Source organism: Mandrillus leucophaeus, unplaced genomic scaffold (genome assembly GCF_000951045.1).
Source record: "Mandrillus leucophaeus isolate KB7577 unplaced genomic scaffold, Mleu.le_1.0 Scaffold397, whole genome shotgun sequence".
NCBI lineage: Eukaryota > Metazoa > Chordata > Mammalia > Primates > Cercopithecidae > Mandrillus > Mandrillus leucophaeus.
The window spans coordinates 2,936,083-2,951,353 of record NW_012104220.1 but is presented as its reverse complement, the minus strand read 5'-3'; the positions used below and the strand labels follow the sequence as shown (position 1 = coordinate 2,951,353).

At 35.8% G+C, this 15,271-nt stretch overlaps 1 protein-coding gene across 2 annotated transcripts in view; it reads right to left on the bottom strand.

Moving 5' to 3' along the window:
* The window catches only part of ARHGAP29 (Rho GTPase activating protein 29), a 95,868-nt gene that overhangs the window by 48,134 nt on the left and 32,463 nt on the right, over window positions 1-15,271 (bottom strand). For both annotated transcript variants that reach the window (XM_011991507.1, XM_011991508.1), the window contains exons 4-12: window positions 9,818-9,914; window positions 9,098-9,170; window positions 5,897-5,945; window positions 5,334-5,471; window positions 4,228-4,292; window positions 3,410-3,520; window positions 3,229-3,309; window positions 2,816-3,004; window positions 1,962-2,099 (exon numbers count right to left, since the gene is read on the bottom strand). In XM_011991507.1, coding sequence (XP_011846897.1) covers window positions 1,962-2,099; window positions 2,816-3,004; window positions 3,229-3,309; window positions 3,410-3,520; window positions 4,228-4,292; window positions 5,334-5,471; window positions 5,897-5,945; window positions 9,098-9,170; window positions 9,818-9,914 — 941 coding nt within the window. The remainder of the gene's footprint in view (window positions 1-1,961; window positions 2,100-2,815; window positions 3,005-3,228; window positions 3,310-3,409; window positions 3,521-4,227; window positions 4,293-5,333; window positions 5,472-5,896; window positions 5,946-9,097; window positions 9,171-9,817; window positions 9,915-15,271) is intronic.

Genomic DNA, 15,271 nt, shown 5'->3' with positions numbered 1-15,271 from the left:
TTTCCTGAGGAAACCCCAACAAAAACTCTACTCAGCTTCCTTTCATCCCTGCTTATGCTTGCCAAACCCAGTATTTCCCTTGTGGCCCTGCGTGGACTGATGTGTCCCCTTCTCTTGGGAAATTTAAGTCCTAAGTTTTTCTTTCAACAGCACTGACCTCTCTATGTCACTCTGATAAAGTAAAATCCTATGAGTATAATTTTAATATAACATACATATGCTAAAAATGAACAACCTGTACCTTAAATCTTACACAAAAATTAACCCAAAACAGATCATATATCTTTATGTAAAGCTACAGAAGTTTTAGTAGAAATCATAGGATAAACCTTTATGTTCTTGGGTTAGGTGAAGCACTCTTAGATATAACCAAAAGCATGACCCATAAAAGAAAAAACTGATAAGTTGGATTCCAACAAAATTAAAACCTTTTGCTCCCCAAAATACACTGCTAAAATAATAAAAAGAGAAGCTCCAGAATGAGAGAAAATATATGCAAGCTCAACAAGAAAATAAACAACTCAATTTTTAAAACAGCTAAAATATAGATTGTCAATAAGCCTTTGAAAAGATGCTCAATATTGTTAATCATTTTTAGAAACACAAATTAAAACCACAATTAGATAACACACCTATTGGAACAGCTAACATTTAAAAACAATGACTGATACATGTCAAGGACACAGAACAACTAGAACTCTCAGACACTGCCGGTTAGAATGAAAAATATTATAGCCACTCTGGAAAACGGTTTGGCAGTTTCTTAAAAAGGTAACTATACATTTAGCACACCAACCAGTAATCCCACTCCTGGTATTGACTTGAGAGACAAGAAAACTTATGTTCAACAAGAATGTATAAGAAAATATTCTGTAGCTCTACTCATAATCACCCCAAACTGGAAACACCACAAATGTCCAACTAGTGAATGGATAAACACTGTAGTACAGTCACACAATGGAATTCTGCAATAAAAAGAAACAAACTATTGATACATCCATAACATTGATGAATCTTAAAGGCATTATGCTGAGTAAAATAAACCAGTCAAAAGGTTATATACTATATGACTTCATTTATATGACAATCTGGAAAAGACCAAACTAATAAGGCAGAGAACAGATCGGTACTTGCCAGGGGTTATGAGTGGGCAGAGAGTTGGACTACAAAGTAAGTAGCATGAAGGAATCATTTTTAAGTGACAGTATTGTTCTGAATCCTGATTGTGGTGGTACTTACACAAATTTATAACTGTTAAAACTTGCGGACTATACATGGAGAAAAAGGTTTTATATGTAATTAATTTTACAAAAAGCATTTTAAAGAGTAAATAAAAATACTTCAGGGCAGAATGCTTTGTCTCCAAACAAATAATTTGGTTCAATTTTAATATTTAATTTACTCCAATTCTGAAGAATATAACTCAGAGCACTGACAGAAGTTTCAAGGGTCAAAACAATTATGTCAGCAAAGCCAAGAAAACTGGTGGCTTAGAGGCAATTTTAAACACTCAGACTTCAATTTTAACCACACAAATCATTAATCCAGAGAACATGGGGAAAGGCAGATCAAAAGAAATTCAAACTGTGCATCACTATGAAAAACTGAAAATCAATCTGCAAACTCAACACATTTTATTAATCTCAGAATCTAAATCCCATAAGAATTGTAACTTATAAGGCATACCTTCCCCTTCTGCAGATACAGAGACTTCTCTTTCTTTTCCCTCCCTCCCTACCTTCCTCCCTCCCTTCTTTCCTTCCTTCTCTCTCTCTCTCTTTCTTGATCACCCATTCTACAGTGGGTAATCATAATCAACGCTCACTGTAACCTCAAACTTTTGGGCTCAAGTGATCCTCCCACCTCAGCCTCCCAAAGTGCTGGGATTACAGGTGTGAGCCACCATGCCTGGCCTGACGGTCTTTTCTTCTTGCCTTCAAAATACTGAAGAAATTACTTACAGCTTTAAGGGTAAGATCACACTGGAAAACAAGTGTCCGGAGTTGTGTTAAAATTTCTCTTTTGGTATTTTCTAGATCATTTCTTCTTTCTTCAACATTTGTCACACAAACTTTGTAAAGTTCACTTGCTTCTTCTACCTTCACAAATATGACAGAAAGAAAACCACTAGAATTTATATTTTAAACAAATATTTACTATAGTAAAGCTAAGTTGAAATAACTGAAAATTCTGAAATATTCTGTTTTCAAAATAATACTTCTAAACTTAATCTGTTCTGGTCCGTGATTCAAAGGCACTTGATTTTAATGGACAGCCATGTACAATTTATAATTAGTATATTGTTTATCTATAAAATACTTGCTCCTATTTGAAATAGCATTTTATATTTACATTTACTATATTCCATATAATCTTATAGAATTTTGTTCGTAAAATTACACTTCATCAATAATACAAAGCTTCTGCCTATCCCTGCTATCAGGTGCTTGAATTAGTACACATATACACACACACTTGCTTAAAAGGTGAACTTTCTTGTCAAGTAAAATATCTATTAAACTACTGCCTTCAGTAAGATATTCTTTCACAAACTCCAAAATTCAGCTCTCAGCATAGTGGTTCTCAAAATGTGGATCCTCACCAACAGCATCAGCACCACCTGAGAGTCTGTTAAAAAATGTAACCTGCCTTGCCCCCTCTGTTGACTTACTGAATGAGAAACTCTGGGGGATGGGCTTAGCCATCTTTTAACACGCCTTTCCAGGCAGTCCTGGCAGACACAGAACTTTGACACAAAACTCCTGGCAGATTACTGCTAATTCAACTTGCAAATAAAAAAGAAAAAGATCATTACTTTTTGGAGAGCCTCCTCTTCCAATCTTCGCTTTTTTTCTAGTTGCTTGTTGAGATTTTTTGCTAATGCACCACTTGAAGACAGATGCTCCTCTTCTGCACGAAACATGGAAGACTTTGCTTTCTCATATTCATCTTGACGTTGCATGCATAATAATTTTGCCTTTTTGAGAGCATTCTCTGCTTCAAGCTACATCGCAAAGAGTATTAAACACAGAATATGAAAGAAATCCTACAGAACTAAATGTCTTTAGCATATTCAGCTAAATGTCTTTATGCTAAATGTCTTTAGCATATTCAGCAAGATAGTTAAGACAGTATTTTAGAAAAATGAGAGCAAGGAAGGTCAGTATATACTGAAGATTATTTTAAATGTTCACAAATAGGTATATGAAACTCCATTTTAATACTAACCATTTTATTTTGCTCCTGTTTCCAAAGTTCTTTTATTTCTTTCCTTTGTTTTTCCATTTCATTTTTCCTCCCAAGTAGAGGCTGTGAAGGGTATTTAAAATGGAAAAAGAAAAAAGCAATTTTCTAAAGGCATGCCATTGTTTAACGAAAAAGTGTATTACACATATAAATTAATCTTTACCTGTACAAATTTGTTAGCCTGGAGAGCTGCAATTGTTTGTTGTAAAAGATGACTGCTCTCTATATCATTAAGAAGAGCATTAGTAAACAGAGACTGCAGTGGCATGAACTCCTAAAATTTAAAATTGAAAAGTAAATTTTACAATAGAAATGGCACTAGAATTCCAAACACATCACTACTCTTCAAAAAGGGAAACTAAGTTTAGACTTTTGCCCCCAGAAAAATAACTAGTCATAAACATGACTATGAGAAAAATATAGAAGAAAATTAATCAATTATAAAACTGGTTAGCAAAAGTAGTAGCTATCAAGACAATCAGTATTTGTATAAAATTGTAAATTTCTGGCCAGGAATAGTGACTCACGCCGTAATCCCAACACTCTGGGAGGCCAAGGGGACGGACTACTTGAGCTCAGGAGTTTGAGATCAGCCTAGGCAACATGGTGAAACCCCATCTCTATAAAAACATGCAAAAATTAGCCAGGCATGGTGGGCACCTATAGTTCCACATAATCAGGAGGCTGAGGTGGGAGGATCGCTTGAGCCTAGGGGGACAGAGGTAGCAGTGAGCTGAGATCATGCCACTGCACATCAGCCTGGGTTACAGAGTGAGGCCCTGTATTAAGATGAAAAAAAAAGTATATTTCCTAGATTTTTTCATAATGGACATCCATCTAAACTTAAAATAATTTTGTCAATAAAATGATCAGCATTTAAGTGCTTTCCTATATTAACTGAAATATTCTGATTTTGCAAATTATTGGGAGTTCATGAGTAGTTTCTTATTATAGAACCCTAGAAGTTCACAGAACACTTACCTGAATTCCAATGTTAGTTCTAGTTGCCTCTGCCAACTTGACCATATTTCTAGTGGACTCCAATTCTGAAAAGTTCAAAGAAGGTATCAGAAGGTAAAATCAATTTATTTTCCCCCCCCATATTCTAAAATTACTTGTAATTCCACAATTAAGAAGTTATCACAAATACTAGTATCAAGATATAACACAGCAATACTTTCTTCTTCTTCTTCTTTTTTTTTTTTTTTAAGAGACATGATTTCACTATGTTGCCCAGGCTGGTCTCGAACTCCCAGGCTCTAGTGATCTTCCAGCCTCAGCCTCAGGAATATCCGGGATTACAGGCATAAGCCACCATGTACAGTTCTTAACGCAGCATTTCGTAATTGTGAGTGCTCATCAGAATCAATTGGCAAACTTTTTCAGAATATATTTGCCTTCATTTCACCTCTTTGAAGGATAGGACCTAGGCTTGTGTACTGACCCTCTACAAGACTATTCAGGTGATTCTGATTAGCATTCTCTATTATAAGCAACTAATATAGTAGAAAGAGCATAGGCTTTGGATAGATTCTATATTCTTCCAGTTATGCTATATGACTTTAAGCAAATCTGCTATATGACCTTAGGGAATCTCCTGTCTTGTCTCTCTCAGCTGTAAAATAGGAAAAACAATTCGTGTCTTGCTTACTTCTCAGGGTTTTTGCATGAAGTAAATAAGATAATGACTATGAAAACATTTTGACAACTGTAAAACACTGGGGAAATATTAGCTGTTAAAATGTTTCTTCTCTGCTTCCATTGCCTTCTACTCATACATCTATTGTTGCTATTATCTCCTGACCATATTATCTGATTGCATTTCTTTTTACCAACTAGAGTATGACTTATTTGAAGGCGGAGACAGTATTCTACTTGTCTCTGTGTCCCTAGGTCTCGTAGTTGGTCCACAGTAAATATTCAATAATTACATCTAGTGTAAGAAGAGTCTTTTCTGGATAATGGTTTTATTCACTACAATGAAACAGGTACTAATTTGGAATTCTATTACTCATAATCTGTAAAAAATGAGTTAGAAACAATTTAATTATTACACTCTAAATCAGATGCTTTAAAAGGCAACTCACCCAAGTTAAGCTTTTTTTCAACCCATGAAACTATGTTCTTAGTATATTTTGACCAAGTTTTAGCATATGACAAAGCCAACTCTATGGAGTCAGTGTTCTTTAACAGCACATTGTCTAGTTCTAAAGGGGAAAAATTTCCTGAAAACAAAAATATCAAGGTAAGTATATGTTAAATGTGATCACATCATAACTCTAAACAAAGAAGCACTCAGATCCTAAGATGTTAGTCAATAAAAACTGTTTTTTTTAAAAAATACAAGTGACAAATTTACAATTTAAAAGGCCAGAGTTTAAACTTAAAATGGTTTCAAACTGTAATGTATTTTTGTCTTAAAATATATTTCTATTATTCATCAAGTTAAAAGCTTTACATAATTCTTGATCAGTCTATATCTCATATTATCTATCTACTCTAGCAGGCTATTTCCCTTAAGCTTTATATGTAAAACTTCATATATCATTTTGCATTAAAAATGAATACACTAGGTTACTAGGCAAGAGGAGATTAATCCAGGACATTTATAGAAAGTAACTACAAGAAGTTTGTGAAAAGTTATAAATACCTTTTTCACTGGATGAGTCCACCGATTCCACAGAAACATTTTCAAACGACTTATAACATGGAAAAAGATAAATTTAAAATTAGAGAGGAACACAAATCTTTGCTTCAGAAATTTTTTGCCCCCATTTGTTACTCTGACATAATTCCTGCTAAAGAATTTCAAGTATTTAAAACTTAAAGGGCCTGAGAAGTCTGTTCAAGCGCCAGAACACTTCATAAGAATTTCACAGCTTTTTACAACAGCAGTTCCCAAGATCCAAGAATGAACAACCTCACTGTTGTTACTAACAGCATTAGTTAACATTAATGAATCCATTCAAAACTTTAAATTTTGCAGATAATAAAAATATTAGTCAAGAAGTTAGAGAAGCAATGCAAACAGATTGCTATCTAAACAGAAGACACAGATCTGTCTCTTCCAGTCATCTTTTATCATTTTACTATATGATAAGCATGTCTCCGAAAGTCTATTAGATAGTTTAGTACAAAACTTTCTATGATGATGGAAATGTTTTATATCTGTACTGTCCAATAAAGTAGCTAATAGCTCCAGGTAGCTACTTGAACATTTAATAAGTGGCTAGCACGACTAGGAAGTGAATTTTTAATTTTATTTAACTATTATAATTAAATGTAAAGAACTACATGTGGCTGGTGCTACTTTATTGCACTGTGCTGGAAAACATCATTTACCAAAACTTTGAGATCTTAAACAAATTTAATCGATTTAAGTTGGGTAGTATAGGGTATACAAGGATTCAATGCAAAAATGATCAAGGAGACCTGGGTCTGAAATCGAGCTCCATTATTACCTGTATGACATTGGGCTACATATTTTAAATTCACCTAACTTTGTTTGGTCTTCTGTAAAAGAGGGATAAGAACACTACTTTCAAAAGACTGTTTTAAGAATTAAGATGATGTAGGCCTAGTGCAGAGCACGGTACATAGTGACCACTATTAAATATATTGCAACAGGCCAGGTGTGGTGGCTCACACCTGTAATCCTAGCACTTTGGGAGACTGAGGTGGATGGATCACCTGAAGTCAGGAGCTCAAGGCCAGCCTGGCCAACATAGAGAAATCCACCTCTACTAAAATACAAAAATCAGCCAGGTGTGGTAGCGCATGTCTATGGTCCTAGCTACTTGGGAGGCTGTGGCACAAGAATTGCTTGAATCCAGAAGGTGGAGGTTGCAGTGAGCCGAGATCGCACCACTGCACTCCAGCCCAGGTGAAAGAGTTCTCACTCATTCTCAAAAAAAATATATATATATAATATTATATATATGTAATACATAGTTGCTATATATATATATATTCAAATGAGGCAAATATATAGAGACAGCGAGCCTGCAACTATTATTTATTTATTTATTTATTTTTGAGACAGAGTCTCACTCTGTCACCCAGGCTGGAGTGCAGCGCCCACGATCTTGGCTCACTGCAACCTCTGCCTTCCGGGTTCAAGAGATTCTCGTGCCTCAGCCTCCCAAGTAGCTGGGACTACAAGTGCCATGTCACCCTTCCTGGCTAATATTTGGATTTTTAGTAGAGACTGGGTTTCGCCACGTTGGCCAGGCTGGTCTCAAACTCCTGGCCTCAGGTGATCCACCCACTTCACCCTCCCAAAGCACTGAGATTACAGGTATGAGCTACCACGCCCAGACTGCAGCTATTATTTTTAAAGGATATTTTTCAAAACTGTTGGTCAAAGTAATTTTATTATTAGGATTATATATCATCATAGCTTTTTTATTCCAATCTCTAAAACAAATTAAAACCTTCAAAAAAAAGTACAAAAGAAAAAAAAGAAAAAAGTATTTTTTCCTGTTAAGAATTAGTATCATATGTATGCACAATAAAGGTACAGAAACAGGAAATACGATTCCCACCTAAAATTTAAATTGTTCAGTGTCTTGCCATACAGATAAACTGTGTTATCTTCTGAGGTAGTAGCAATAGTTTGAAAAGATAAACTTTAGGAATAATCATGAATAATAGCAAAATATTTAAACATCTTAAAACTTTTCATCATTCGCCTTCATTTGTCAATGGATGGCTTCAGAATCAGTCATAATTTTTGGCAATATTGTAATACATATAACAAATGCCTTAGACAGTCATTTTTATTTTATATAATTTTAGGAAGGACGTGAAGTTTTTATAATAATATAAGTCCTTGGCAAATTTCCATATGTTTGGGATTTTTGTTTTTGTTTCTTTGTGTTTTTTTAGAGACAGAGTCTCACTGGCTAAAGAGCAATGACACAATCACAGTTCACTGCAGCCTTGAACTCCTGGGTTCAAGTGAACCCCCCTACAGCTTCCCTTTCAAGTAGCTGGGACTACAGACTTGTGCCACCACATCTGGCTAATTTTTTGTAGGGACAGGGCCTCAATCATGTTAACCAGGCCGGTCCTGAACTCCTGGCCTCAAGTGATCCTCCCATCATGACCTCTTAAAGTGCTGAGACTATAAGTGTGTGCCACCACACCTGGCTAATTTTTTGTAGGAACAGGGTCTCAATCATGTTAACCAGGATGGTCTTGAACTCCTAGCTTCAAATGATCCTCCCACCTTGGCCTCTTAATGTGCTGGGGCTATAGGCATGAGTCACTATACCTGGTCCCAAATATCTGTTGAAATTCTTTTTGGATTTGATCTTCCTTAACAGAAAATGATCAACACAGGTCCCTGATGCAGTTTTTTTTACGTATTTTGCTTGCATTCAGCAGAAAAGTTTAGTCAATTAAAAATATTACTACCATAAACCTTTAAAGAAATATTATCCATACATTCCTCATATTCTGTTATTTCATAGCAATTTTTCTTTTTTTTTTTTTGGAGACAGAGTCTCACTCTGTCACCTAGGCTGGACTGCAGTGGTGTGATCTCAGCTCACTGCAACCTCTGCCTCCTGGGTTCAAGCAATTCTCCTGCCTCAGCCTCCCGAGTAACTGGGATTACAGGTGCCCTCTACCACGCCTGGCTATTTTTTGTATTATTAGTAAAGACGGGGCTTCACTATGTTGGCCAGGCTGGTCTCAAACTGCTGACCTCAGGTGATCCGCCCACCTCGGCCTCCCAAAGTGCTGGGATTACCGGTATGAGCCACTACCCCCAGCCTAAGATTAGGCAATAGTTGAAATATGAGGTTAAAAACATTAAAGACTTTGCTTTCACACAAACTTAGCTTACCTTAGTTTCTCGAGAAACAGGCAGTCGCAATAATGAATCATTGCCTACATCTCCCATAAGGAAGTTTGTAAGGCTATCCAGGGAGGTTAAAAAAAGAAAGACAAGTCATTACACTTCTTTGTGACACGGTTTACATTCAACATGTTATCTAAAATAATTTTTTAAAAATAAGAACCTTAGAAATAAACCCCTAGGAATCTGTTCACATAAACCACAGTCACTTGCAAATGGATGTTGCTTCTAAATAGCTATAAAAATACCTTCAAATGCCGGGTGCGGTGGCTCACGCCTGTAATCCCAGCACTTTGGGGAGGCCGAAGCGGGTGGATCACAAGGTCAGGAGATCGAGACCACGGTGAAACCCCGTCTCTACTAAAAACACAAAAAATTAGCCGGGCGCGGTGGTGGGTGCCTGTAGTCCCAGCTCCTCAGGAGGCTGAGGCAGGAGAATGGCGTGAACCCGGGAGGCGGAGCTTGCAGTGAGCCGAGATCGCGCCACCGCACTCCAGCCTGGGCGACAGAGCGAGACTCCGTCTTAAAAAAAAAAAAAAAAAATACCTTCAAATATAGTAATAAGGCCATACAGAAGATAGTTTTTCCAAAGTTGTGATATTTAATACCATTTAATACTTCATTTCCCATGTATCTTACTGGATAATGCAACACACTCTCACTAAGACACCTAGGCCCAGCTGCTTTAAATGACAGTCCTCTACTTACATATTTCCAAAGGTAAATGCCAAAGTTTCAATAGAAGAAAACACTTCCTGGAAGACATCGTTTTTGTTTTCTTCATTAACTTCTGTGAAGTTCACAGCTGTAAGGAAAAGTTGGTTACAATAAGGAAAAACATGCTTTAAACTAGATTTATACAGAATCATTTAATCCTTTAAAACTTCATCATTAGTTCAAGAGCATTAGAAGATTCAGAAATTGAAAAGCCTAACATACAAAATGTACATGATGTTCAAATTCTTCATTATGAAATTCATATAAAAGAATCAGCTTGCATAAAAGCAGCATTCCAAACTAACTACTCCATAGATTACATAATTTGACACATCTAAAAACAGTGCTGGAGTCACAGAGTCCATGTTATACCACACCTCTCAATTATTAAGAGTGTTCTGTGCTATTTTCTCTTCCTTACTGCTTTCTGGCATTTTAAAATCAGCCAAACACATTGTAGCTCACTGAAGGCAATATGAGGTACATTTTTTAGAATGAATTACCAATAAAGTCATATATATATATACACATACATATACTTGATACAACATAAAACCTGTAACAAAGCATATCACATTTAAAAAAAAAAAACCCAGTGATTTGGAAAATTAAAATTCCTATTTACTTACTGCCTTATTTCTTACAACAAGCTCTTGGGCTCTGAGGTCCATGTTGACATACAGCTGCCTTTTGTTTACAATAGCAATATCCTAATATTTTGCATTTTGTTAAAGCAAATTATGAAACACAACCGACAAAGATTTCTTATTTTAACTTCTGTATGCACTCTTGTTAAAAGCGCAAACACAGTTTACCAAGACAAAGTCTGAAGGTGGAATTGGCAATTTTTTTAAAGTAACCGGTGCTACTTTGACTGGGTATAAAGAGTAACTGGTTCCCTATATAGCTCCTCCCTAGTATTCTTGCCAATAAAAGGAAGGAAGAGAAATCTTTTGAAGTAGTAGTCATCCTCTGCTTTAAAACAGAGTCGTTTTTAATCTTGGCTGCACATTAGAATTCCCTGGGGAGTTTTGTTAATAAAAACAAAGTCTGGGTCCCACTAATGAAAGATTCAGATTTCACAGGTATGTGGTGAAGAATATATTTTGTCACAAGCTCTCTCATGTAATTCTAATACGCAACGAGAGTTGGAAAGCAAGAATTCCTAGGTAGGAGTGAATTAAACTTCAAGCCTATAAATTCCACGAAATTGCAACTAAAATTTTATAAGCATAATAAGCCTCTGTAAATTGGCAGGCGGGAGGCTAAGATCCATAACCTTCATCAGATTCTTCGAAATATCACTGACAAACAAAAAGAAAAAGTTACCATTGCAAATATGGTTCTTAAATAATGGGCATTTAAAAAATATTCTGACTTCACTCTGACCAAGATAGAGAAACAGATTATACTTCTACCTGAAACAACTAAAACACACTCAGATAAAACATAAGAAATAGGCTAGGTACAGTGGCTCATGCCTATAATCCCAGGGCTTTGGGAGGCCACGGCAGGAGGATCACTTGCAGCCAAGAGTTCAAGACTGACATTAGTTATAATTGTACCACTGCACTCCAGCCTAGCTGACAGACCAAAACTGTTTCTTATTTAAAAAAAAAAAAAGATTTCTATACAAAGGGCATTACCAGGGATAAAAAGAGTCACTTACAATTATGAAAGAGTCGATTCATCAAAAGGACATAACAGCCAGGCGCGGTGGCTCATGCCTGTAATCCCAGCACTTTGGGAGGCAGAGGTGGGCAGACTGTCTGAGCTCAAAAGTTCAAGACCAGCCTGGGCAACATGGCGAAACCCCATCTCTACTAAAAATACAAAAAATTAGCCAGGCAATGGTGGCGCATGCCTGTAATCCCAGCTACTGGGGAGGCTGAGGCATTAGAATCGCTTGAACCCAGGAGGCAGAGGTTGCAGTGAGCTGAAATCACATCACTGTGCTCCAGCCTGGGCAACAGAGCAAGGCTCTGTCTCCAAAAAAAAAAAAAGGACATAATTCCATATATTTATGTACCTAATAATTAAACAGAGTTTGAAAATACTTTAAAAAACACAACGAAAAACACGTAAATTCACAGTTATAACTGGTGATTTCAATAACCCTTCGCAATAACTGACAGAACACGTAGATGGAAAATAAGTAAGCATAAGGATGATTAGAACAACACTATCTACCACCTTGACAAGACATTTATATGACACCCTACCTAACATGTTCTTTTCAAATGCACACTGAAATACCAAGATAGACTATATTACAGGCCATAAAACAAGTCTTGATGAGTTTAAAAGGATTCAAATGAGGCAAAATATTTTTTGTGATAACATGAAATTAAATTAGAAGCAACAGAAGGATCTCCGGAAAATCTCCAAATATTTAGAAACTAAATAACACGCTTTTAAATAACCCAGGTGTCAAAGAAGAAAAAAGGAAATTAAAAAGTATTCTGATCCAGCACTTTCGGAGGCCGAGGCAGGAGGATCACCTGAGGTCAGGAGTTCGAGACCAGCCTGGCCAATATGGCGAAATCCCATCTCTATTAAAAGTACAAAATTAGCTGGGGGTGGTGACACACTCCTGTAATCAATCCCAGCTACTCAGGAGGCTGAGGCAGGAGACTGCAGTGGGCCGAAATCATACCATTGCACACCAGCCTGGGTGACAGGGCAAGATTCCATCTCAAAAAATTAAAAAAAGGGATTTTGCAGAATAAAAATGAAAAAACAACATATCAAAATTCGTGAAAGGGGGGACCAGGAGATACAGGTAGAATGATAACAATTTCACAGGAGTATGATGCATATGTCAGAATTTTCAAATGATACCATTGTTTATTATACAATCATACCTCAATAAAGCTGTTTATAAAAATACATTGTAAAGTAGACTTTAAATAGTACTTTATAACATAATACCACCAACAATGTAAATCCTACTTGTATTCCCTAACTTTAACCTGCTAAAAAAATAGTTTATAACACTATCCAAAATTGTATAATTATTCTTACTTTCTTATATTTTTTTATCACACTAAACATGACGGGGAGATTAAAAAGTAATAATTGTAACAACCGTTGAGTAGTGAAAAGAATAATTATTGAATCAATTCAACATTTGAACCATCTTATCTTCATCCCTACTTGAGTGAAGTTATAGCCACCTAATGAAAATTCCTATTCCTAATGCCTTTGTCTGACTTCAAAACAACCCTATATTTCTAATATCTAACATAATTATCTTTTTTGCTCCTGCTCAGTGTTTCAAAGAAAAGTCTTTGGCTCCTTTCCAATAATAAATATTCCTACTCTTTCCTACATTCCCCAAAACCCTATACCAACTTTACTCCTCCCTCACAGCTTCATTATCTCCTATTCAACTGACGTTTTTTCTTATGCTACTAACATACTCAAATCTTTCCTATGTGAAAAAAATGTTCATTTTACCATATTTCTCCTTAAAGTTACCATTCAATCCATTTACCGTTTCTTCACTACTGAACTGCTATAAATAGGCCATGCCATTGCCTATATTGCCTTTCTTCCCAAGTTAACATTACATTCAAGATTTGGCTTTACACCCACTTTAATGGTTATCAGAGACTGGAAAACTTTTTCTATAAAGGACCAGGTAGTAAATATTTTACATTTTTCAGGCCATACAGTCTGTTGCAACTACTCAATTCTGTTGAAAGGGGCCATAGATGATACATAAATGAATAAGACTAACTGTGTTCCAATAAAGCTTTATTTACAAAAACAGGCAGCTGGCCAGATTTGGCCCACCAGCCTGTTTGCCAGCCCCTGGTAAAGAGGATGGGTTCTGAAGTCAGTCTGCCTAAGTTAAATCCTAACTCTCTCTCTTACAATGTTACATAACTTCACCCCTCTGTAACTCAGTTTCCTAATTTATAAAATGGGGATAATTACATACTTCAAGAACTGTTGTGAAGATTAAATGAACTTAGAATAGAGCCTGTTACATAGAAGATGTTCAAAAATGTTAGCTATTATTATCATATAATAACATAAAACACTGTCAACAATAACCTCCTATCAGTCAAAATTAGAGGTCTTTTTTCTTATAAGTCTTCAAGCTACTAAACCTTTTTGCAAGTTTCAACAACACTACCACTTAATATATATGCAAAACTTGGACAAACTTCTCTCTATGCCTCAGTTTCCATATCTGCAAAATGAGAGGTGATATAAAAGTAATATAAGGCTTTGGAGTTTCAGCCCTGAGTTTAAATCTGGTTTCTACTACTTTATGTGTTAGTCTGGATACATTACCTAACTTCAATTTCCTCATAAGCAAAACAACATATTATTGAAAGGAATGACTGAGAAAACAAGTGTGAAGCACCCAGAGTACAGTGCTTGGATTCAGTAAACACAAGCTCTCTTCCTCTGTTCAATATCCATCTGTAGACAATCTGTACTCCATAGAGCTTTCTCTACTTAGCCTCTATAGTTCTTTCTTTATATACACTATCCCTACAGAATCTCATCCACTTCCATACCTTTGAGGGAACAAATTCCTAAACTACCTGTCTAGTTTTAACCTCCGAGCTCAATTTGCATTTCTAATAGGCTGATATATTTCTTCTCCTACTTTCCATCTGCTATTTTCCATACAATCCTTAGCTTATTAGCTTCACTTTCAAAAATGCCTCTAAAATATTTTTTCCTCCTTTCCATCCCCATTTGCCACTGATTTAATTTAAAAGCCCATGTTTTACCTCTAGTCTGAACTATTTAGCAACCTGACTGGTGTCTCTGTCTCCACTCCATCCCCTCTATTAATAGTTCTTCAAAAGCTCATTAAAATGTTGCTTAAGGTTTAAATAATTGCCTCCCTTGAGTTCCTATTAAATCACAATACAAAGCCCTAAGACACATTTAGTATCTCTTCAAGAAATCACATGAATAGCTTTCATTCATACAACCTATCAGAGCAGCAACTTTCAAATGTTTTTTTACCACAACCTTGGGAAAAAATACATATTGCATCATGACTGAGTATTCTATACACATATAATAATAATAATCAGTTATATAACACCTATAACATTTCTGACACATACTTAAGTTTTATATAATAAGTGTTGCTTCTGATTTTTCTTTTCTATTCTCTTTCATTTCTAAAAAATGCTGGTCACAATCCACTAACTTGATGTCATGAGTCAGAGCCCACAGTTCAAAAACCATCAATTAAAAGATACAATGGAAGAAAAGCATGAAAAGGGGGGGGAAAAAAAGAATAAAATACACAGGGAAAAAAACAAAAAAGCTACAAGACCTACCTAATGAAAACTTTAAGTTGCTTCCGAGGAACACAAAAGACAACTTGAAGAAATAAAGTACATATTACATTCTTGGATAGAAATACTAAGTATGTATATTTTCCTTAATTTAATCTATAAATTTAAA